The 24116-nt window shown below is 38.3% G+C and overlaps 2 protein-coding genes and 1 long non-coding RNA gene across 15 annotated transcripts in view; 2 read left to right on the forward strand and 1 right to left on the reverse strand.

The window, feature by feature from the left end:
• The window catches only part of LOC116092929, a 45815-nt gene extending 43071 nt beyond the window's left edge, over positions 1 to 2744 (forward strand). The window contains exon 2 of the long non-coding RNA XR_004119562.1: positions 2493 to 2744. This is a non-coding gene — a long non-coding RNA (uncharacterized LOC116092929). The remainder of the gene's footprint in view (positions 1 to 2492) is intronic.
• Med12l (mediator complex subunit 12L) overlaps positions 1 to 24116 on the forward strand; it is a 329972-nt gene that overhangs the window by 234925 nt on the left and 70931 nt on the right. For all 7 annotated transcript variants that reach the window (XM_031373910.1, XM_031373909.1, XM_031373912.1 and 4 more), the window contains 4 exons: positions 14182 to 14329; positions 19180 to 19298; positions 19899 to 20042; positions 21640 to 21803. In XM_031373910.1, the coding sequence (XP_031229770.1) occupies positions 14182 to 14329; positions 19180 to 19298; positions 19899 to 20042; positions 21640 to 21803 (575 nt within the window). The remainder of the gene's footprint in view (positions 1 to 14181; positions 14330 to 19179; positions 19299 to 19898; positions 20043 to 21639; positions 21804 to 24116) is intronic.
• P2ry12 (purinergic receptor P2Y12) overlaps positions 1570 to 24116 on the reverse strand; it is a 57677-nt gene continuing 35130 nt past the window's right edge. For 3 of the 7 annotated variants that reach the window (XM_031373920.1, XM_031373919.1, XM_031373918.1), the window contains 4 exons: positions 13950 to 14225; positions 9214 to 9296; positions 5218 to 5383; positions 1570 to 3478 (listed from right to left, as the gene is read on the reverse strand). In XM_031373920.1, the coding sequence (XP_031229780.1) occupies positions 2431 to 3474 (1044 nt within the window). In that variant the 5' untranslated portion in view covers positions 3475 to 3478; positions 5218 to 5383; positions 9214 to 9296; positions 13950 to 14225 and the 3' untranslated portion in view covers positions 1570 to 2430. The remainder of the gene's footprint in view (positions 3479 to 5217; positions 5384 to 9213; positions 9297 to 13949; positions 14226 to 24116) is intronic. The other 4 variants (XM_031373922.1, XM_031373921.1, XM_031373923.1 and 1 more) reach the window with 4 other exon arrangements.

Consider the following 24116-nt stretch of genomic DNA (forward strand, 5'->3'; position numbering starts at 1 on the left):
TTTTTTTTTTGTTAAGACAAGTTTTTCTGTGTAGCCCTGGCTGTCATGGAACTCATTCTGTAGACCAGGCTGGGCCTGAACTCACAAAGGTCCTCCTGCCTCTGCCTCGTGAGTACTGAGAATAAAGGCATGCACCACCACTGCTCACTAATTTCATGCTGTGTATACATAACTATCAAACACAGGTAATTCCAAACACCTTGCATTTCTTTTTATTAAAGTGTCATAACCCTGTAAGCATTACATTTATCTGTCTATTGTAGAAAACCGTCACAGTAGATAGGTATAGCCACAAGAGGAGGGGAGTCTGCTCAGAGTCTGTTCCCCCAGCAGCCTCTCATCATGTTCACACTGAATCCATAGGACCTTGAGGAGGAGCTTTTGTACACGTCCCATTCTATACCTGGACAGTTTCAGGGATGCTCACGTTTATCTTATATGCAGAGTAAAGTTTGGTGGAGATAGCTAGATTCTTTTCTCTCTCCCACACTCTGATATTCTTTCAAAGTCAAAAAATATGTGTCTAGATTTAGTGGGAAGTACTATGGCAGATCTGACACCAGCTGTGTGTTCTGCACTCTGGATCACAGAATATACCCCTTTTTGTATTGCAGTGCTGGAGATGGAACCCGGGTCCCATGCGTTGTTAGGCAAGAGATGTCTCTGATCTGTGTCCCTAGCTTGCACATTCCCGTGTTTGACAATTCTACATGTATCTACAACATTTTGTTCTCACTGTGGGAGTGCAGCATAGGAAGTGCAGCCACTTTGGAATAGACACCACATTAAGAGTTACATATCCAGACTGGAGAGATGGCTCAGTGCTTAAGAGTACTGACTGCTCTTCCAAAGGTCCTGAGTTCAAATCCCGGCAACCACATGGTGGCTCACAACCATCCCATCTGTGGTTCACAGACACCCTCTTCTGGTGTGTCTGAAGACAGCTACAGTGTACTTATATATAGTAATAAATAAATCTTAATAAAAAAAAAGAGTTACATATCCTTAGCTTTGTACCAAAATGGAAATCAATTACTTGTGCTGGTTTTGGAAAACATTATTGAAATTCAGTTAACTTATCTATACTATAATCTACCCTTTGCATTTCTTGTACATGATATTTAGATACTAGTATTTAGGCCATCTTCTTTCAGAAAATACTCTCTAAGCAGCATTAATATTTGAAACTAATGATTTGAACTTCCACACACTGGATATTTTGTTTATATTAGAGCTATCAAATATGACCCCAATTTGGTTTTATTGCTTATATGCTTAAAATGAAGTGTCATACCATACCCATTAAATACACATCATTCTGTGTTGAAAGCTAATGAAAATAAAATAAAAATACCACCTATGAAACATGAATTCTGACTTCGTATTTCACTCTTTTATCATCACATTAGGACTTAGAAACATGACATGGCTTTCCTGAAGAAACTGCAAAGTAGTATATTATAAAGCTGTACTGGTCATAGTTCTTAAATACATTTACTGTTTAATGGAGGCAGAGAGGATTGAACCATTGTGTCTAATAGTTTTGAACAAAGAAATTCCAACAAAATGATATAGAATAAATGCATTTTAATATTACACGCATGATTACAAACAGGTAATCTTAAGTAGTTCAATCGCTGTCTTATTGATGATGTGATGTGCGATTGGTAACTATAGTTACTGATATTTTCTTAGTAAGAAGTGTTCTGTTCGTTCAAGCATCAGGCATTTCCAAAGCTAGTTAGCAGATAAGTACCAATAATGGCACCGTACCCACTAAACTCAGACCCTTAGTAAAATTGCTTTCTCTAGTGTTAAGGAAGGAATAAAATTTTTTTGATATTAGAATGTTATGAAAGTGTACTCTCGTTAAGTTAATCATTTTATTCATCATGTCTTTTCCTTATGGTAAGATTCACCTTTTAAACCTCTACCATCTTAATGTGTGTTTATAATAATGCAGGCCTTATCCATTGTCATTTCATTTGATTGAAGTCCCTTTGGTTTTGTTGTTATCCTTGTTATAAATGAGAAGTTGGCAATTACAGTGTTTGATGTATCAGATCAAACATAATTTCTCACTTATTACAAAAATAATATTGTGATTGGTAATGCATTTTAAAATGACAGTGAATATTATATTTCATGTTGCTAATTTTGTGGAAACCAGATAAGTCGTTATTTTTTGTTGTTGTTGTTGTTTGCCTGCAGTATAGCAATGGGATACAGTTCATTTTACTATACATCTGCAGACTAGGATTTTTCCCTTATATGTACAGGAAAGGTAGTTAAAGTTTATTTTCTTACTTTATTGCTTATTCAAAGAGTCATTAACTTAGCTTCGTTTTAGTGAATGTTAATATAGTTATGCAGTGATTTCCTTGGAGGAGTTTGGACACTAAAGACTGAAGCAGCCCCTTAGGTAATGTTCTACATTGGCGTCTCCTCGCTTGGGTCTCCACCTTCCTGTCCTTTCTTCTTGTTTGCCCCAGATGTTGATGCAGAGTTTGAGCACCTCAGCATGCTTGTCAAGGAATTTCTGAAAGACTTGCAAAGAAAAAAATAGATGAATGGATCAAGGCAGGCATTCAAGGACGTCAGCCATAGCGTGCTCTCCTTCACATAGAACAGAGTGTTCTCTGCACTGCAGTCAAAGACAGCCCGGGTTTGGCTCAGGGTGTAGGGGATCCGTGCAAAATGGAAAGGAACAAAGCAAATAAAGAACACAGCAATGATGATGAAAACTTTGATGTTCACCTTTTTCTTGGGAACCTTGGCTGAACCCCTTGTCCTGACATAAGACCTATAGAGTTCTTTTGTAATGAGGCTATAACAAACAATGACAATTAAAAAATTAATCCAGAAAATGACTTGGCAGATGTAATTGACTATTTCGTGCCAGACCAGACCAAACTCCGATTTTAAGAAAGAACATTTCGTTATGTCCTCATCTTTTGGCCTCCTGTTGGTGAGAATCATGTTAGGCAGTGAAAGTAAGAACATGAAGGCCCAGATGACAACAGAAAGAATCTTCGCACCCAAGAGATTGCTGGGGCTGGAAGTTTTAAATGGCCTGGTGGTCTTCAGGTAGCGGTCAATGGTTATCAATCCCAGGAACGATATACTGATATACATTGTAAAATAAAATGTGACTGAAGTAACTTGGCACACCAAGATTCTCAGAGGCCCGGCTCCTAGTTTGGCATCACTAAGAATTTTGAATGGAAAAGTTAGAATCATAAGAAGATCAGAGATGACCGTGTTCTTAAGAAAAATGATGAAGTTGGATTTACTGCGGATCTGAAAGAAAATCCTCATTGCCAAGCTGTTCGTGATGAGCCCAGCGAAAAACAGGACAGTGTAGAGCAATGGGAAGAGAACCTGGGTGATCTTATAGTCTCTGCTGCATAGGGTGCTGGTCCCAGGGGAGAAGGTGGTATTGGCTGAGGTGGTGTTGACACCAGGCATGTCCATGGTCCTGTAGGAGAGAGAGAGAGAGAGAGAGAGAGAGAGAGAGAGAGAGAGAGTGGTTACATGTAGTCACGGGTCATCATTGGTTTGGTGGCTACCTTCATACATAAATTTTAGAATTACAGCATTGCTTAAAACTTAAGTTTTCTTATTTTGACTGTGGCAGCTATTAGGAATGAATAGACAACCGAATCCCTGAATATTCCATCTCTAGCAACTTAAAATGATGTGAAGTGTGTTGTGAGATGTCTTGAGAGCCTTGCGCGTGCGTGTTTTGGTTGAAGGTTGTCTTTTACAGCACTGTGATCTTGGTGTTAGCACCCCCCCCATGATTATGTAGATCAGCCTTATGGCGGGTGCTCTAGCGATGCTTTGTCTGTTTCCCCTGCATCTTCTTTTGCGTGGCAAGTAGCCTTTTGTGTCCGTTTATCGCTGCCTTTCCTTCTCTGCCTTCATTCTTTAGTATCATTGATGAATTCAATAGAGGAGTGGTTAATTATGAGTTAGAATCATAAATGGAAAAGTTCAAAGAAGTTGGTATAAAATCACTGCTGGGAAAGTTATTCATATATTAAGTAGTAAATTGTAGAAAATAATAATCCAAAAAATTTTCCTATGTATTGGGAAGTATCTCTGCTCGTATTCAGCCATGCAATAAAATATTAGCCTCACAGAGACTAATTTGGATGAATTTAATTTAATTCATTAAATTAAATATAATTTAATGATTTATAGTAGAGTGCTTTTAGCCCATGCATTTGCCATTTTTGACTCATTCATTATATTTGAAGTTTGTATATGTTTTTTGAATATCACTCAGAGTGAATCCTAAATTAGGAATAATGATGATGATGATGATGCAGGCAACAGCTTCTGTATCTGTGATCATTACTTGACATTTCTCAAAGTAGCCAGAGCATCATTCCCAGCATATTTAATGGTAGCTAAAATAAAATAGCAGAAGCTGATCCTTGTCTGATCTCCTAGATTATCACACAACAGACAGCTTAAGGACTAGGAGCAGTTGACTTGACTGTCTTGTATCTAAACTTGAAATTTAAAACTTTTCAATTTTCCATAAAATAAATAGAATGATTTCTCATAAACTGGAATTCCTCATATTCAGATATACAGTTTTCAAATCCCACAAAACTCTCATGGAAGATCTAACATGATAAATGAAGATAGCAGATACACCCTTCTAATGTCAATGGGGATCCTTTAAAGACTGAAAATGATGCAGTTAAGAATACCACCAGAAGTATGAGCTCAGCTCTCAGCCCCTCATCCAGCACCTCAGAGTGGCTGAGTTCATCACTGAGTTCAGCCCTCTTTGTAATAGTTAGTTCCTTTTGTTTACTTGTTCCTGGATAGTTTTGACCATTCTGCCTTAAGAATGCTCATTGTGTAGAGTAGGCAAATCATTTTAACAACTTTCTTGACTTTGGGAATTTTCATTCCTTTTATCTATATTTAATTCTTTTTAGAGTCAAAGCATCAATATTTCTCTATGCTTAACATATTTTCATTGAAGAACATAGTTTCCCATACCACTGAGAGTTGTATCTTAGTTTAATTAATTTAGTACCATTCCAAACATATACTTCTGGTTTTATTAATTGCTAGATAAGGTTTTCAATTTCAAGAACAAACTTGGCAATATATATATATATATATATATATATATATATATGTATGTATTTCAGAATATAAGTAGATTTCTGTTAAATAATATAACAACATTACCTGGTTATTCAGTTGAATCTGAAGGATATGAGTGTGTCCACTAATACTAGTTAGGAGAACTTGCAGACTGTCATCTGTTGCTTTCCTCTCAGTGACTTGGTTTAGTTGCCAAAGCCTTCTGTGATAGAGAACCTGCTGGGACTTCAGCAATGCAGCCTTGAGTGTTCTAGAGAGAGAGAAAGAGAGAGGGGAAGAGCACACACCTTCCATGCAGCCTTGGAGCTGTGCAGACTTCGTGTCTGTCTGCGGAGAGGGGGGGAAGTACAACGCCCCCCCCCCCCCGTAGATTACCTTCTGTGAATATTCAGAGCTCTGCAGACTCTGAGTCTGTCTGTTTTTAGGACTTCTCCTTTTATTTTGTGGAAAATGTTGAGGCGAAGGTGACTGAGAAATGGTCTTTTAAAAAGCAATCTAAGACACTGTGGGTTTTTTTTTTTTTTTTCCCTAAAACTTGAAATAGTATCATTAAGGTGGAGGGGTTTTGTTTGTTTGTTTGTTTTGGTTATTTTCCATGCAAATAAATGATAAATCCAATGTGAGAGGAAGTCTTCTAAATGTGTTCCCGAAGGTTGCAGGCTCGCTTTCGCAGATAACTCTTCACCTGAAAGCATACAATGCTCAACGTGGACGATATGTCACCATCTAACAAGTAATTGTATTATCTCCAAATATGTGCTCCCTTGGTGGAGGGTAAGCCTTCTGCTTCTCGTTTTATCCTAGTTCATAATTTCATTATTTGCAATCTGGGTTTGATTATCGCCTTTGTGGGTAAAACAACATCATCATCCCATTATAAATTATTAGATTCCCAAATTACATTAGGGAAGAAAACAGTTGTACCCAGTGCCAGGCTGATTGCCTGAAACAGCCTTCATGGTTTTCCTGAGTAGAACTTAAATAATGGACAATGTTTCTTTAGAATCGAGTTTATGGGTAAAGGTAATATTGAATTGATTATCTTGGTAACACTATTATATGCAGTTTTTAATTTTTAAATGAAAAAGGCAAGATACACTTGGAATGAAACTGTAGGATAAGTTTGTTGCTGCTTTAAATTTGTATAAATTTGTTACTGCCTTATATTTGTATAAATATTACTGGCTCCTGCATTTGGAGGAAAAGCACATGCATTTTGCATGAGCACAATATTTCCAACTGAAATTGCTGTTAGCAATAAAACCACTTGAGTAGATGCTCCTACTAGGAACTTCCACTTATTCTGAATTTTAGTGTGTGTACACTTGTTAAATCATGGCATCCCAGCATCACTTGAACATTTGTTTAGAATGTACATTTAGGGGCCACAGCCTAGTAGTTCCTGTGAACCAGAAACCTCTCATTTGTATTTAACCTTCCTTCCATGTGATGCCAAGGCACACTACAGTGGTGACCATGGGATTAAAAGGACATTGGACTTTTATTGTCACTAAAATTTGAAGGCAAGCTATTGATCTCATTCAGTTTAGCCACATTTAGTTATGTACTGGCTGCAATATTTTCATCACTAGAAAGAAGTATTGGTTTGATTTTAAACTTTCTAGAAAGTTAATATAATTGTTTTACCTTTGTATATTAACAAAGCCAATTAAACTTGTCTTATTTGTTGGTTTGGATATCTGAAATACTTTTAAAAAATAATTTACTTTTATTTCACGTGCATTGGTATTTTCCGTGCATGGGTGTTTGTGTGAAGGTGTCAGATACTCTGGAACTGGAGTTATAGGTGTTTGTGAGCTGTCATGCAGGTAGTGGGAATTGAACCTGGGTCCTCTGGAAGAGCAGCCAGTGTTGTTGACTGCTGAGCCATCTCTCCAGCCCCTGAGATACTTTTTACAAGGAGTTTTATGCTTCAGAATGATAATTGGCAACATTTGATTTCTTATCCTACCATGAAATATCCAACATTTATTATATTAGCTAGTACTCATTTTATCATCAGGTTTTGAGTGAAGGAAATTAGAGACCCTATCCAAATTTACACTGTCGTCCAGAGCCACCCTTTTCTCTGAAACCATCCCAATGCCATCTCTGTAGTCTCTTTCTCCTTCAGGGGCAAGGACTGAGGATTGAATGGTTCATGAAGTGGCTGCACTCCATTTTGATCAAATAAGCACTATAACTGCCTTTATACCAAATTCTAAACTCTAGGATAATTATAGTGTTTCTGAGATCTCTGTTGAAACCAGTCTTATGAAGGAGAATTATAGATTTCGTCAGTGAATAAGTTTTACACATTAAAAGAAAATCAATTCATGATTTCTAAGTCTTTCTTACAGAGAATACACACACACACACACACACACACACACACACATACACACACACACATATATTTATTCAAGTCCCTAAGACATTCACAGCAGGCACTTGAAGAATAAAAAGAACTTTGACCGAAGCCAGCTTCATCTTTTCTGAGAATTGAAGTGACAGCCACAAACACATCTCCCTGAACTTATCACATTTTCTCCTTGGGGACAATTGTCAATTTCCCCTTTGACCACCGTAAAAGTGGCTAAAAGTTTTAGATAGAAGGTGACTCATCCTGAGACTCTATTATCATATAGCATAATTAGTTGGGCACATCATCCTCCCCCTATCAGTAAACACCATCATCACATATGGTTTATAATTGTATTATAGGGAAATGAAATTTAATTTGATTATTTCTAATCAAGATAATTTGGAAAATTGACCAGAACTTTTATTTCAAATGGTTATTTTGCCAAATCCATTGAAGATAAACAATACTTTCTGTTCCTCTGAAGTCTATTTACCTCATATAGCATTACTATATTATATGGCCCAAGAGACCATTCCTTAACATGCATGTGGTCCTTATACATGTAGGTTTCAGCAGGAGAATGAAGATGTAATTAGACATTTGATTATCATTTGGGATCTTGCAATTCTCATGACTTTTATCATTTTTTTAAAGATTTATTTATTTTATCTATATGCGTTCACTGTTGTTATCTTCAGACACACCAGAAGAGAGCATCAGATCCTATTCCAGATGGTTGTGAGCCACCATGTGGTTGCTCAGAATTGAACTCAGGACCTCTGGAAGAGCAGTCAGTGCTCGTAACCACTGAGCCATCTCTTCAGCCTTGACTTTAATCATTTTTATATCATTTTTTTTTATTGAGGACATACATTATATTAGTGTTGGTTGGCTTTATTGGTCGTAGTGATTTAGGTTAATAAACAATAGCTTCCAAAGATAAGCCATCTTGGGCATTGGGAATATTTAGAAAGAAGAAGGCAGTACCTTGTAATTTAAATATCTCCCAACACTGTCTTTGCTTGAAAGAATAGAAATAGTGTATTGTGGATTGTTCCCCTTTGTTTTCTCATGCTCCAGAGTTGGAGGGAGGAAAGAAAGACTCATTTATTGTTTAGTTGAATCTGAACGACGGCAGTTCCACAAACAAATTGGACTTCAGTTAGGCGGGCTCTGTCATAAATAAACTTGGAAGAAATGGGCTTCCCTCTCCTGACATGTGCTTCAGCTGTGTGAAAACCCACATCTAAAAGGGCCTGAATGACTGCAGCACTGGCTGACAGCGGAGCGCACACAGCCCTCTTCCTCCCTCTGCTCTCCTGTTTCAGTCTCTGCTCCCCTAAAACACATTCAGCAAAAGTTTATGGCACAGGAAACCAATATTCTATTTTCTGATTTACTCTTTTCATTTTAGGCTCCATTTAAAAAAAAAAAATCAGCTCTATGATACATCCCTCTCAGTGATCTGGAAAGAAAGCCTGTTTTATAGATTGGTTAAGGGCATTTTCCATGGCTGGGTCAGGTGAAGAATCATTTCCACATATAACATTTTAGACATTTTAAAATTTAACAACATGTTTTTGCTAGAGGCTGCAACTATCTCAGCTAATGGAGAACAGGTACTTCCTTCAAACTATGTTTTCTATTGTCTTGATTTGTGAAAAAGAGTACTACCATTTAGGAACAGGTACTAATAGAAAGAAGCTGACAGTTACCTTGTCTGAGTGACACAGCCTTTCTCCTTGTGTATGCTCATTCACTCTTCCAGCATGAGTGGAACTACAGATCTGGGTTATTTCTTGAAAAAAAAAAATGTGGTTATAGTGAGATTCAGCTGAAGGGTGTCGTGTTCAAAGGCAAGTTTTTAATAATTTGTTTTAATAATTTCTATTTGAGGATGTAAATGTTTAGGTATTTTGTTCATTCACATATATAATGTATACATTACTCATGTAGTACAAGGATTTGGACCCAGATCCTTTCAGATGCTTGACAAATGCTCTTACATTGAGCTTTATGCTATGCCCCTAATTCTTCACTCTTTTTTTTATTAGATGTTTTCTTTATTTACATTTCAAATGATATCTCCTCTCCTGGTTACCCCTCCAAAAAAATATCAAAAACAAAAACAAAAAACAAACCCTGTTCCCTCTCCCCTCCCCCTGCTCACCAACCCACCCTCTCCCACTTCCTGGTCCTGGCATTCCCCTATCTTGGGGCATAGCACCTCCACAGGATCAAGGGCCTCTCCTCCCATTGATGACCGACTAGGCCATCCTCTGCTATATATGCTGCTGAAGCCGTTAGTCCCACCATGTGTACTCTTTGGTTGGTGATTTAGTCCCTGGAAGCTCTGAGGGTACTAATTAGTTCATATTGTTCATCCTAGGGGCTGCAAACCCTTCAGCTCCTTGGGTCCTTTCTTTAGCTCCTTCATTGCGGACCCTATGCTCATCCACTCCTATCTTCATTCTTGTTTTTTTTTTTTTGTTTTGTTTTTTTGTTTTGTTTTTTGTTTTTTTGAGACAGGGTTTCTGTCTTCATTCTTATAGTTTAGGTTTTACTGCTTTCCTACCAGTGAAGTGGGACATTGTGTTCCATTTACTGTGGTACTTAGTGGACTCCCACTTAAATATTCAGAAATACAAACTTAAGGTGTGACTTCTATGCATTGTTTTATGAGGACAATTGTGTTAATTCATCTGTTCATTCTAAGTCTTCCAGAGAAAGGAACACATTCAGAATATTTTTTTAAAGACTTATTTTTAACTGTTAACTTATTCTAATATTCTGTACTCATGGACTCACTATATAAATTCCAGAATGTAGGACCAGGGGAAGGAGACCACATCTTTCCAATGGTCTCATCTCTTATTATCATACAATGTAGATGAACACATCACAAACACATACTCATTTTGGCAATTATCTTCCACATTTATTTTAAAGAAATCAAGATGACTTAGGGAAGACCTTAATTTGACCAACTCCATTATTTTCCTCTTAAGGATGTTGATCTGAGAAGAAACTTTCAGACTTTTAATGGTGGGTGAGAGTGCTGTGGTTTTCAGGGTTCAGCCTTCTAGTTTATAGTCAGATAGGTCCCTGTGAGCATGCTGTAATGCCTGGAGAAAGGAATGATTTTATCTGGAAGATGTTCTTATTAAAGCTCAGTTAACAGTGACATGATCTGATCAATTCTCAGCATTTATCATAAAATTAAAGATTTAGACTTCTGAACAGGATTTAATTAGTCCTTTTTTTTTGCCCAGTGAATATACCCTTAAGTGAATAGATACTAGGATAATTTTTGGTTCTGGTCTCAAATCATTAATGTTACTCAGAGAATAGAGTGTGGTGTTGCTAAGTTGAAAGAGTAGAAATCTACTACCATATTTGCAAGTATTTAATACATAATTGTAAGTTGAGTTTCTTCTTATCTGATCAATTCAGTGTTTGGGGTTTTGTATTTTTCTATTTATATAAAAAATAGGCATAAATGAATCATTTAGCCTGCTGGGAACTTCAAAGTGTCACTCCCTTGCTATTGGAAAGGTAATAATCATTACTATTACATTCTTGATATTAAGTTAGCATGACCTCCTCCCAGCCATATCCTTCCTGTCTCATCGAATGCTACTCTGGAGTGACACTATTTCATCTCTCTCCATAAATTGGGCTGTGCATCCTGGCTCAGTTGCCCAAGGACACCAGTAGGCTGATTGGAACTGGAGGTTTCTCACTTCATCACCATACTTCTGTTTTCCTTGGTTCCCTGTTAATCTGGACCGATGCTCTATTGGGTCCCAGCTCTCACCGGTAATCTGCTCTGCAAACATGCTGTCCTCTATGGAGGCTTCTTTATTTGTGTCATGATGTTGAAACTAGAGTCTGCTGCTTATTACCCAGATCAAGTTTTCCCTTTTCTCTTAACTTGGTCTTCGTGCCCAGCCTCTGGTAAACTCGAGTCACTGCTCTGCCACATCCTGTTCCTCACTCTTGTCATAGCCACTCTTACTTCACCCCTTCACTTCCTGCTGTGCTATCTTCACAACTAGTCTGGGGAAACCCTGCTTTTGAGGTATTCAGGTGTTTTTATGAAAACAAAAAATCAAACACAAACTACGAAAACCAAAGACACCACATCTAAACTGACTCCTTACCTCTATTACCTATTGGATCATTGGTTGGTGGTCCCTATTGCTGTGTCTCCCAGCCTGATCTCTAGGCCTTGCATGGTTAGAGCATTTTAGTAAGTGAAGAAGCACACATAAGCATCATTTAATGGCTTGCTCACTCTCCGCCACCTCAGCTACCTACCCACTCTTCTTGTAGGATGTAGAGGGCTTGCACTTCTCTCAGAACTCAGTGCTCCATTACTGCCTCACTTCTGACCTGCATTAATTCCACATCACACCAAATACGTATTAACTATGCACGTTCATGTTTTTTTTTTTCTCCCAACAACTTTTTCAGAGTGGCTCAATGAAGTCCGGGGTGATGCGTGTTCACTCATTGGGGCCTGCTGTCTGATCTTTTTCTCCCCCAAGAGCCTCTGAAATTCTGCTTGCCATCCCTCATCCCCACAACTAAGACTTAGCTCACCACATAGCTGTGAACTGTCTGCCTATCTTTCACTTCTTTAGCCTTCTTAGCACTTTAGCAGCCTAGCTGTTTTCTACGAAACAATGATTTCGTCTCCTTTTTTTCCCTTCTGTCTTTTGTCCGTATGTTTGTTCCTTAGTCTACTGACTTCCTTTGTGCTTGGTGTGCTTACAAACATAGTGTTTACAAAGAAGAATAATAGAGGACTCAGGAAGATAGCCATCTATGCCTACCACCCCTTCCCCAGTAACCTAGAATGTCAGTGAGTTATGTCTCATGACTCTTCTTACGGCTCCAAACTCTTCTTCCTAGTCTTCATGTGCTGTGCCCATTGATGGACTCATAACACTCAATCTGTCTCATGCCTGTAGACAGATGGCAGCCATTGAAATCATACATTTTAGATGGCAGGAAGGGTGTAAGTAGGTTTATGGGGAATGTTGATTAATGCAAAACAGTGTGGACTCTGGATGCATGTGGAAGAGTGGGCGTCTAGAATGTGAGGAGTGAGCACCCTGTATGTACACAGTACTCTTAGGCATTGCGTGTATTGTTGTTGTATCTTGTTTATTCTTACAAATCCTTAAATGGAAGGTGGCATTACACCATTTTCAGTAGAGGAATCTGAGACAAAGAACTAAGCTTATTACCCAGGATTATGGAGTTGTTGAGTGTCATGACTAAGTTAAGTTACAAAACTCTACCCTAAGCATGGTACACTATGGGGCCAGGGCTGTCTTGAGTTGTTATTGTCATGTGGATCTTTTCTCTCTCACCATCCCTGGTTGGATCTCTGTAAGCCTCTTTAGAGACTAGGAATACTAAGAATTGTTAATTCTTAACAGAGGGGCAGAGAAAGATAAGTCAACAGGATATGCAAATATGTGTATTATTTATAGCACTGTCTATTAAAAAAAATGAAACAATTGTAACTGAATTGGGGCCTGAAGGCAAGTGTGTACTTGAAGGAAAAAATCCTGGCAGAACTGGGGAGTGAACACGATGCTTACTCAGCTGCAGAAGCATGGTACCTGTTACTGTGTGCACAGAACACTCAGAGTTCTCAGTATCTCTGGCTCCCCCACTTCTGAAGCGTTCGATCGATGGTTGCAGCCATCACTAATGATGAACATATGCAATTCATTTTCCCTGGGAAGAGTTCTTTAGGATAGGAGGTGATGTTCTTTAGAGAGTGTTATACAAAGAGTGACAAGAGGGGGGGCACACTGAAAGTTCTAACTGAAAAATAAATAACTTTGCTCAAATAAAAAAAAGAAAAACAAAAGATATCAAGGAGAAGTTAGCATTAAAAGATTTAAGATTAGCATGAGAGTGAGGATCTGCCTTGGACACTTACATTTGGCTAAAGGTAAATTGAGCTGTGTTGGATTCCTGTTCATCACTCAGGTAATTTATTTTCTCACAAGGAAAAAAAAGTAGTGCTTGAATTTCCAGTGATCATTAGACGATTCAGGAGTCTAAAACCTCGTGCAATCATCTTCAATTCTGCATTCCTAGCCACCTAGCTCATGCCTAGTGATCCCAACACTTTGCTCTTTGTCATCTTGAAATAAATACTAATATATCTTATACAGTCATGTTGAAGTAAGTGTTGTACATTTTTTCTGAAGATGCTTGAAGGTCCTAGCAAGATATTTTTAAATATCTTGATATTTATATATTTGTAAATATATTTATATCTAAATATAAAACACATGCTATTGCCGTATATCTAAGACCGAGTTCACTAAGGAAATGTCATTTTCCTTAAGGACAGAGTATCTTCATCTTATGCCATGGTCAAATTTAGACAACAAAAGAAAATCTTTGAACAGTCAGAACTTACTCTGTAGGTTACGCCCACATCAAATGCTTCAGGTCAGCTGGCGCGTTATTATTTTTACTTTAGCATGTTCCAAACTGGAAAAACGGGTGGAGCCAGAGGAGGTGAGTTGAAGAGCAGGTAGATACCTCCCCCATAAGCAGGCATGGAGAAGCTGTGGTTAGTGTGGTTCAGGAGTAGACAGTGGACCCCCCGGCCCTACACACTGGCTTCAGAGGCTATTGCTGTTTTTCAGGATGAATCTTCAAGTCATGAATGTAACCAGCGCACCATCCTTCTCTATGGAGTTGGAAAAGAGCGTGATGAAGCCAGGCATCAGCTGAAGAAAATTACCAAAGATATCCTCAAAATCCTGAACAAGAAGAGTACCACAGAATCAGGGGGTAAGGAGCCTCAGTGCCCTGGCTCCCATTGCGTTTGTCTGTGCTCCCTGTGTTCACAGGCCTTATCAGAGTGCTCCATGTCACTGTCCCCAGTTTTTCCTCTCTTGAATGACTGTCACATTGAAATATGAATAGGCACATTTACATTCTAAGGCCTTGCCTTCATTATTAGTAACATTCGCATTGACCACCTTTCGTAGGGAGATACAGGTAAGGTTTGTACTTTGTCACCTGTGTGCCAAGTTTCCTATGGTCATTGGCTGTGGGTGAAGTTCTGAATAATGAGGGGAAATGCTCTGCCTGCAGACAGCCACTCCATCTTTCCTCCACACCATTTGCTTTTTCTCTGTCCTTTCATATTTCGCATGAGCAGGCAATCATGATATAGATGCTGATTTCATATTATCCAGAAGGTAATTGCCATAGTAGCCATGGCTAAGTCTGTCACCACATAATCCCAGGTGAGAAAGGGCATTTAATCTTTTTGACTTGGAATTTTCTTTCCCTGTTCTTTTCACGTTTTTTTCCCCCCAGATCTTGGCCCTTGTATTGTGTCATCAAGTTGCATAATTGAAATCCTATAATTATCTACTTCATATTTGCCTAATTGCTCTCTTTAAGGTTTACATCATCTCATAGTCATGGTTTAAAATATGGCATCGTTTTCTACCTTAGCCCCACCACTGCTCTCTCCCTCTCCAACACACCAGTCATACAAAGGATGAAAGGGTTGCATTTGCCCTGTATACACAGCTGGTTTTCCCACTTGAGTAGAAACCCCTAGAGATCTTTCCATTTTTTATGACTTTAACAGGATGTATTACTAAGGCTTACTTGTGTATACTAGATTTTTCCTAAAAGTGGAAACAAGTAAATTTTTTTATGCCATTAGCATGAAGAGCACATCAGAAGGGCTGTCCTTCTGTGTTTCAGCCTGTTTTTCTGGAACTCCAGTGTCTGCCAGATGGGCTTTTGAGAACACAGTGCGGAAGTTGCCCTCATGTGATCGCCATCCCTGGCTCCCATCCCTTGCCTGGTTAGGACCTTCAAATACACCAGCGCCATGAGAAACAACCAAGAGCCAAGAAAGGGAAACGAAACTGTCTTTAGTTGGCTTCTTCTTGTTGAGCTTGAAAAAGAAACTGCTCTGTCTAAGAAAACTCTCATTGTGCTGTTTTTCTCTCTCAGAGAAAACAGGAAATGAGTTGAGATAGAAGCCTGAATATGGAAGGCTCACAAATAGCTAGCCAAGGGCATTTGAAGCAGCTTTCAGCAGAATTGGAATGTGGGTGGGAGATGCTGATGCCTATAAGAGGCACAGTCATGCTTAATTTATCTAAATTAGTGTAGAGGGCCTTTGCAGATTTCTGAAATTTATGGTGGAGAAAGACCAAAGGAAGTTGGAAGGGGAAAGAAGCAGTCTTGCTGTCAAGCTTCCTTCCTTCCTTCCTTCCTTCCTTCCTTCCTTCCTTCCTTCCTTCAGTTTTGCTTTAATGCCAGACTAGTCCGTTTTGTCTTTGTGCCAACACCTTAAGTAGACATTCTTCCATATGGACTACAAAAGAGATATTCACTGTTCAGGGTTTCAAAGTATCAGTCACATAAACACCACTTCAAACTGGCACCTTCCTCGATTTAATCTCAGCTGCAGTGCTCAGCCACTTGGTCAACAGTCTTCATTTTAAGTTATTATTTAAGACTTTGTTTATACACAAGAAGTTAGCCAACCGTACTTGAGGCTAAAGGAAACTTGTACACACATACAAACACACACACTCCTACTCAGCAATGTGAAGATTGGACAGGAAAAAGGAAAACTATCCCTTGGACTAGCATATATTTTGTTGTTTGGAAAACAAAAATTAGATTTTTGAAGAACATTTGAAGAGACTTCTAGAATCAGCCAGGCTTCCTCTTGGGGATTTGTAACCGGAAGTCTGTTGTTTTATTTTGTCTCCTTCAGATAGAGTCTTCTGTTTTCCAGGCAGGCTGGAATTTGAGGGGTTACCCTGAATGTCTCTTCCTCCCCTTCCTGCCTCCAATGTGCTAAGACTATGGGCTCACACCAACATGCCTGTTTATGTGCTGCTAGGGGTTGAACTCAGGCCTGTGTGCATGATAAGCAATCAAGTCTGCTCACTGCTCCCCTAACTTAAAGCTTAAATAATATTTCCAGTCAAACACCCAAATTTCATGTCAACCTTACCATATCTAACATGTCAACACTTTCAGAGTTTAAAGGCTTAAAATTGTAATGTAAAAATTAAGTTTTGGAAGAGCAGTGATGCGTGCCAGGAATATAAGAAAATAGGCAAAAAAAACCAAAACAAAACAAAAAAAAACCCCAAACCCTTCTTTATATTGAGTGTATTGTTACTTGTGCAAATGGCATTGAAATCTTTCATTTCAAACCCCTACTATCAGTATTTTTCTTTTTAGATTACAAGAATCAGTCATATCTTTTCAGTTGAGCTTTTATGACTTTACGTGTGCCAGTAATAGAACCTGTTCCCACATATGAGCAAAGAGAAATGCATTTGGGAGTTCTGAGCTAGGCCTACTTCCTTCAGTCTTCTGTGTTTGTTTTGGTCCAAGTGAGATTAAATTAATGATTAATGCACACAAGACAGTAGATCCAACTCTTTCAGTTTTGGAGCAGTGAGACTACAGAATTGGAAACTAAATCAAAACCTGGGTATCTCAAATAGACTTTTGGTACATATAAGAGCAGTGAGCGAGAAGGCCTCATCCCACATTTAACTTGTGCTTGTGAATTGATACTGAAAGAGAAGGAGGTCTGATTAACTTGCCAGTTCTTATTTGTATCATCATTGGTCTAATTTGACAGAAGGGAACCTTTGTCACGTGTTTTACGGACACTTGCTTAATTTGTGTGAGCATGGATGGTGAGTGTGAGGGTCAGAAAACAAACTCGAGCTTCTTGTGTCCTCTACTATGTTGTTTGTTTGTTTGTTGTTTGTACTATGTTTGTTATTGGCTTGTAACTCAGGGAAGTTGCATGAGTTGTCCCACCTTTGCCTCCCAGGGTTGTGATTGCAGGCAGGTGTCACCAGTCCTAGCGTGTTTTTAACATGGGTTCTGGAATCCACACTCAGAGCCTCATGCTCAAAGGGCAAGCCATGTGCTAACTGTGCTGTCTCCCATGCCCAATGCCAGCTCATCTTACTACTTTGTTTATTCTGGGATCACCATCCATTGTACCAAGCTGGAACATGACAACTCACTTTGATTTTGTATCTGACTTACTGTTCAAAGGGAAGTCTACTTTTGATGTGGCAGAGCTTGGAATCTTGCTGACTTCATATGCCTTCACTAGAGAAATAAGAAACATTTGTTTTCTGAACTAACAATTCCCACATGAAACTGAGTTGCAGCACTCCCTCTAACCAGATAGCACACAATGCTGTAAGAAGTCCTGTAGTCCAACTATTACTTTTCATTTTAAAATTTGTCTTTGTATATACATAGATGCAATCCTGTTTCTAGATACTTTAATTTTGCTTTTAGTTGTTAAGAAAGCCAGGTTTCCTCAAAAAAGACAAATTGTAAATAAATATGCATATATTTAACTGATTCATAAAAATACAGAGGTGAGTCAGTGGAATGGCTCAGAAGGCAAAGTCACTTGCCACCAAGCCTTATCGTCTACCTGAATTTGATTTCTGGATGAGAGAACACCCTCAAATTTTTCTTTGGTTTCCCCAAATGTTCCATGATGAGTTCATATTAACACAAAATCAATAAATAATCCATATTTTTAAAAAGCCTATGACATGTCCTGTTTAGTTACAGTGGGCCTTGGTGTTCCCCACCCAACCATGGTGATTCATTACTGTATTTTTTGTTTGTTTGTTTGTTTGTTTCGAGACAAGGTTTCTCTGTCTAGCCTTGGCTGTCCTGGAACTCACTCTGTAGACCAGGCTGGCCTTAAACTCAGAAATCTGCCTGCCTCTGCCTCCCAAGTGCTGGGATTAAAGGTGTGCACCACCACCACCCGGCGCTGCATTATTGTATTTTTAAAGTCAATTAATGATGAATGCTTATAAAGATACTTTATGATAGCCAGAATCAAGTCATTATTTGCAAGAATCGATAAATCACACATTGGAATAACATATGTGAGAATTATTAACATTTAGTACACATTAAAATTACCTAAATAGTGAGCCAATCTTAAAACATAATGTTGAGCGAAAGTTTCCACCCACGATGGATGGAAGCTGTCCGAACCTTTGTCCCCTTGGGGAGGGAGAGGAGATTAAAGTGAGGTAGGTGGGCTTTTAAGGTATTATTTCATGGTTTGGATCTCATATTGTGAAAATGCATAGAGTATATATTACTTTTGTCTATCTGTGTTATACTTCAGTAAAAATAAAAAGCTGGGACGGGGAGGTAACTCAGTACGTTCCAGGATCCACATAGATATAGCTGGGCATGATAGAGCATGGTTGTAATCCCATTGCTGTTGAGGTGTGGATATAGCTGGGCGTGATAGAGCATGGTTGTAATCCCATTGCTGTTGTGGTGTGGATATAGGCAGACCTCTTGTGGTCCTTAGACAGCCAGGCTAGCTCACTTGGTGAGTTTTGGCCAGTAAGAGACTCTGTCCAGGAGTACAATCAGAGAAGGTAACCTCCAGTGTGTTATTACCTGAAGGATGACACCAGATGTTTTCCTCTGGCCTCTATATGCACATGTACAAACAAGTGAGTGTGCACACACATACCCACATCAAAAAAAAAATCTTTAAAAATATAAAGACATTGATTTAAATGGAAAATAACACATCTCTCTCTCTCTCTCTCTCTCTCTCTCTCTTTTTTTTTTAGTTGGGGACGAAGGACAGAAAGCCAGGAAGAACAAGCAGGAAGTTTTTCCAACCCCAGAAAATGTATTCACGAAACTCCAGCTCCTCTCATACTTTGATCAACATCAAGTAACATCTCAGGTACCCATTCAGGGCTGTTTGTCAGGCTTTGGGATATTCCCACTTCCTTAAAAGCTCAAGCAGTGTACTTCCAGCCTTAAGTTTTATAAAGGCCCCTTACAGAGTTGGAAGCCTTTCAAGCTTCATTTGTGAGTGTTAGGTGTTTCCTTCAACCCCCTTTTTATTATGTAAGTATGATTGCTTTATAGTAATTAGCAATACATAAAGGTAATTCCTAACGTACTTATTATATGGCATGCTGACCCAGCATCTCTATTGGTGAAGGAGAAACCTTTTGATGATCTAATTAAAATGCTGTGAAATTGAGAAGAAATCCATTGTTACTCAGTTAACATCTCAGTGTCTGATGATTAACACTTTTGAGTGCTTTCCCTTTGTGGTCACCAGTATATAGATTATATTGAAATTTTCAAATGATATTCATAAGAATGCTGATTTGTATATGTTTTGACTTCTGCAGAAGTACTAATTTCTAAATAGAATCACAAGAATTTCATATGTATTGCTGTATAAAAGATGAAAGTAAGATATCTAGCTGATGCATCAGCTGGACTATTAGTTGTGTGATTTTTTTTCCTTTCCTTGCTTTTGTCTGAGCAGATCTCTAACAATGTGCTGGAACAAATCACAAGCTTTGCATCTGGAACATCCTATCACCTCCCATTGGCTCACCATATTCAGCTCATCTTTGATCTCATGGAGCCAGCGCTGAACATCAATGGGCTAATTGACTTTGCCATACAGGTGTCAAAGAGACTGTATTGTACCTTTCTCCTATTTAAGAATGCAAACTAACCAGACACTAGAGATTTATCTTGTTTTTTTATACTTTTTATTTGTTGATTTAAAAACTGGGATATCACTATCTCGTTGAGCTTGTCTGAACCTCCCATCTGAAGGGACCACCCTACTCAGCCCCTGAGTACCTGAAGGCTACAAGCTTGTGACCTGGCTTACATTTATATAAAATAATTTTATTTAGATTTACTTTATGTGCCTGGGTGTCTTGCCTACAGATGTGCACTATGTGTGTGCCTGGTGCCTGCAGAGTTCAAAAGAGGGCATTGGCTCTCTTGGAAGTGGAATTACGGGTGCTTATGAGACATCCTGTGGGTGTTGGGTACTGAACATGGGTCCTTTGAAAGGGCACCTAGTGCTACTTGACTACTGAGTCATCTCTCAAGACCCTTATTTTTTTTAACTTGAATAAATATGCAAAAATGTAGTTTTATGGGGTACTATATGATGCCTCAAAACATGTATATTTTATGTATATTCTTAAAGCAAGTTAAACATGCCTATTCTTCAAACATCATTTCTTGATGGTAGAAACCGTCAGAGTCCTTTTCCCTAATATTACCAGGTACAGTGCATCCTGTTACCTGTAACCACCCTGCCATATTACAGCAAATAAGAATATCTTGTTCCTATTTAATTGAACTTAGTCCTCATTGATTAACTTTTCCTAATCACTTCTCTGCCCCAACTCTCTTTGGCCTCTTGGAACTTCAGGCCTTTGAACATGTGCCAGTTCCGTTACATTAAAACTATTTTAAGCACCTAGTATATTTTAAAGTGTTTGAGACATTTTGAGTTAATAGTTTTCCCGTCAAGCTTTAATTGGTGCTAGTAATACATATCTTATTTAAAACTATATATACTTGAAGGATTTTTGTTGTTGTTGTTATTGCCGGTTGTTGTTTTGTTTGTTTGACATCTTATCATTTTGCTTTGGAAATAATGAAATACTATATTCTCTGTAGTAGAGTTAATCAGTGAAAAGCATAAATGTTTTGTAAAATACTCCTTAAAATTTTATTTGTCCCACTGTAGTTACACACATTGTAATTAATTTTTCCTTATGCTAATGAATAGACATTAAGCTTGATGTTTTTCTATTGTATATTTGCTCCAAGCTTTATAAATAAGAAAGTAGTTATTATAGTTATTAATTGTGTTGCATTCAAAGGAAAGGAAGGAAGGAAGCACAACAACCAAAAAGAAAAAGAAGGAAAGGAAAGAAAGAAAAAGAAATAAAGAACGAAAAGGAAAAAAAATAAGTAAAGAATGAGGTTGTTTTTAAAAAGGCCAGTCCAGGGCTTTGGCCTATCAGAAAGTTTTGGTTAACTGTTTCAGCCCTGACTACATCCTACTTGTATATATTCTGGTATCAAGACAGAAAAACATTTGTTTAAATTAGTAAAGGCTTCAAAGTAACTGCCAGCAAAAGCTAGCGTGCTTTCTGATTCCATATAGGATAGCACTAGGGATTCACTGAATGGTCTTTCTGTTTGTCTTCTTCCCTCCCTTCCCCCCTCCCCAACCCCTGCTTCTGCTGCAGTTGCTGAATGAACTGAGTGTGGTGGAAGCCGAGCTGCTGTTGAAGTCCTCTAGCCTGGCAGGAAGTTACACTACAGGACTGTGTGTCTGCATTGTGGCGGTACTCAGGCGGTACCATAGTTGCCTGATCCTAAATCCTGATCAGACAGCCCAGGTGTTTGAAGGGTGGGTATATAAGTAGCATTGTTTCTTTCTTTCTTTTTTCTTTTTTTCTAATCCTAAAAGGTAGAATTCATAGTGAAATATAGTGCACTTGGGAAAAAAATCATACTGAGTTCTAAAAGGTATTTTTGTTTAGACTGTTGGTTCAAAGTTGTTTTGATATAATTTATTTTGAAATTATAGATGTCTTATTAAATATTCAAAGAAAACACACCTAAAATGGTTTTACAAACACTGTTTTGTAGAGAAAGATAGAAATGGAGGAAGTGTGTCTGATTTCTTTTCTGTTTACTTACTAGCTTCTTCTCCATCTCCTGATCATGCACAGCTCTCTTCTCATTTATGCCACCCAACAACTTACTGCAAGCAGTGAATACTAGTAGCTGACTATCTGTTTTCAGTGTATATTTGAAAAAACAATCAGACACCAAATAATCCTTGCACCACATTTGCACTGCAAAACCTTGGCCATCTTCTTTCTGATTAATGAGAGCTGTCTGTCATCTGTGTGTCTAATAGACAAAGGTTCCTTCTGCTCTCGTTCATGAAGTTGGGCTAAGGAACCATCCAGTATATCTGTCTGCAAGAAACTGTTTAAAAGGCCAGAGAAATGCAGGGAGCTCTGTGAAGAACATGGATGTTGCCTGCACCCCACCTGCTCTTCTAGGGCCTGTCATAAAAAAAAAAAAAAAAAAAAAAAAAAAAAGACAACCTATTCTTTATTTCCCTGTCTCTTCATTTGTCTTCTTGGTTTGTTCCCTCCCCCTCTGCAACCTAACAGATACATTTGATTTATAAATAGTATTTCTCTAGTTGCATCAGTTTTGCAGGGGCTTTTCTTTGATTTATATGTATATCTAGTTGAAGAAGTAGAATATTACAAACCTCAAAGGCTTTAAAGTGAGAGGAGATGTGTATTTTTGTGAAGCCTCACTCTTTTGTATCATTCACCAGGTGAAGAGTTTTGAAGTGATGTGCCCCCACATTCATTATACAGCTAATGAATGTTGCAAATTGAAGTTGACTCATTACTGTTTTCTCAACACCATTCTTTTAAAATCACTCATTCATTCAATTTTAAAATAATTCGTTCAATAACTCATTCTCTGGTCATGAACTCATGCTTACTTGGAAAAAGTATTTTTCTTTGGTTGTTCTTTGTTAGTTTGAAATTGTTTTAATATTTTGACATTTAAAATATCTAATTAAATATTCTTTGAATTATATTTGGCTTAACTATGTTACATTTTTATGTTATTGATAGTGCCCTAGTTTGCTTTTTGTTGTTGAGGTAAACACTGTGACCAAACTCAACTTTACCAAACGATTTTTTTTTTCAATTTATATCGTGTAGTTGTATCATTGAGGCACACCAGGACTGGAGCTCAAGGAAAGACTCTGGATGCAGAAACCTACTGGCATGTTTCCTTTGCCTTGCTCAGCTAGCTTTCCTATACAACCCAGGCCTGTCTGCTTAGATATGGCGCAGGCTACTGGACCTTCCTGTGTAAATTCGAAATAAAGTACATGTCTCCCAGGTCATTTCCAAGTGACTCAGTTTGACAGCTATCTCTAACATGACACACACTAGAGTATTTTTTTGCCAAAATCATTATGTCCCTCCTTAATGTGTCTGAGAATATCAGACCACAGTACAAGGTTTTAGTCCTGGCAAGTGAAAACTACTATTAAGATGAATGCAATTACCAATTTGCATTTGTTTGTTTTAGTCACAGAGTAATTCTTTACTTTCCATGTTATAGTAGGATTTGTTTGCTTCTGCATAACCAGCAGATTCAACCATTGCTTCCCGCTTAAACTATGGTACCGTGTTGGTACTTGTTGCCCTCTTTTTTTTTTTAACATTCCATTTAAAAAACTTTTTAGTTTTTTTCCCTCTCTCCACTCTTCCCAGTTCTCCCCTTCATCAGGCCCTTCCCTCTGAATCCACTCCTCTTCCATTTTCCTTCAGAAAAGAGCAGGCCTCTCAGTGATATCAAATGAACAAGTTACAATAAGACTAGGTACACCTCTTATATCAAAGCTGAACAAGGTAACCCAGTAGGAGCAAAAGCAGGCAAAAGAGTCAGAGACAACACCCATTCCTACTATAAAGAATCCCATAAGAACACCAAGTTACACACCATAACATACATGCAGGGGACCTAGGTCAGACCCATGCAGACTTCCTAATTGTTGTTTCAGTCTCTGTCAGCTCCATGAGCACTGCTTAGTTGATTATGTAGGCCATGTTCTTTTGGTGTGCTTGACCCCTCTAGCTTCTACCATCCTTTCTCCCTCCCCCTCTTTTGCAAG

The sequence above is a fragment of the Mastomys coucha genome, unplaced genomic scaffold, assembly GCF_008632895.1.
Source record: "Mastomys coucha isolate ucsf_1 unplaced genomic scaffold, UCSF_Mcou_1 pScaffold16, whole genome shotgun sequence".
In the NCBI taxonomy this organism is placed as follows: domain Eukaryota; kingdom Metazoa; phylum Chordata; class Mammalia; order Rodentia; family Muridae; genus Mastomys; species Mastomys coucha.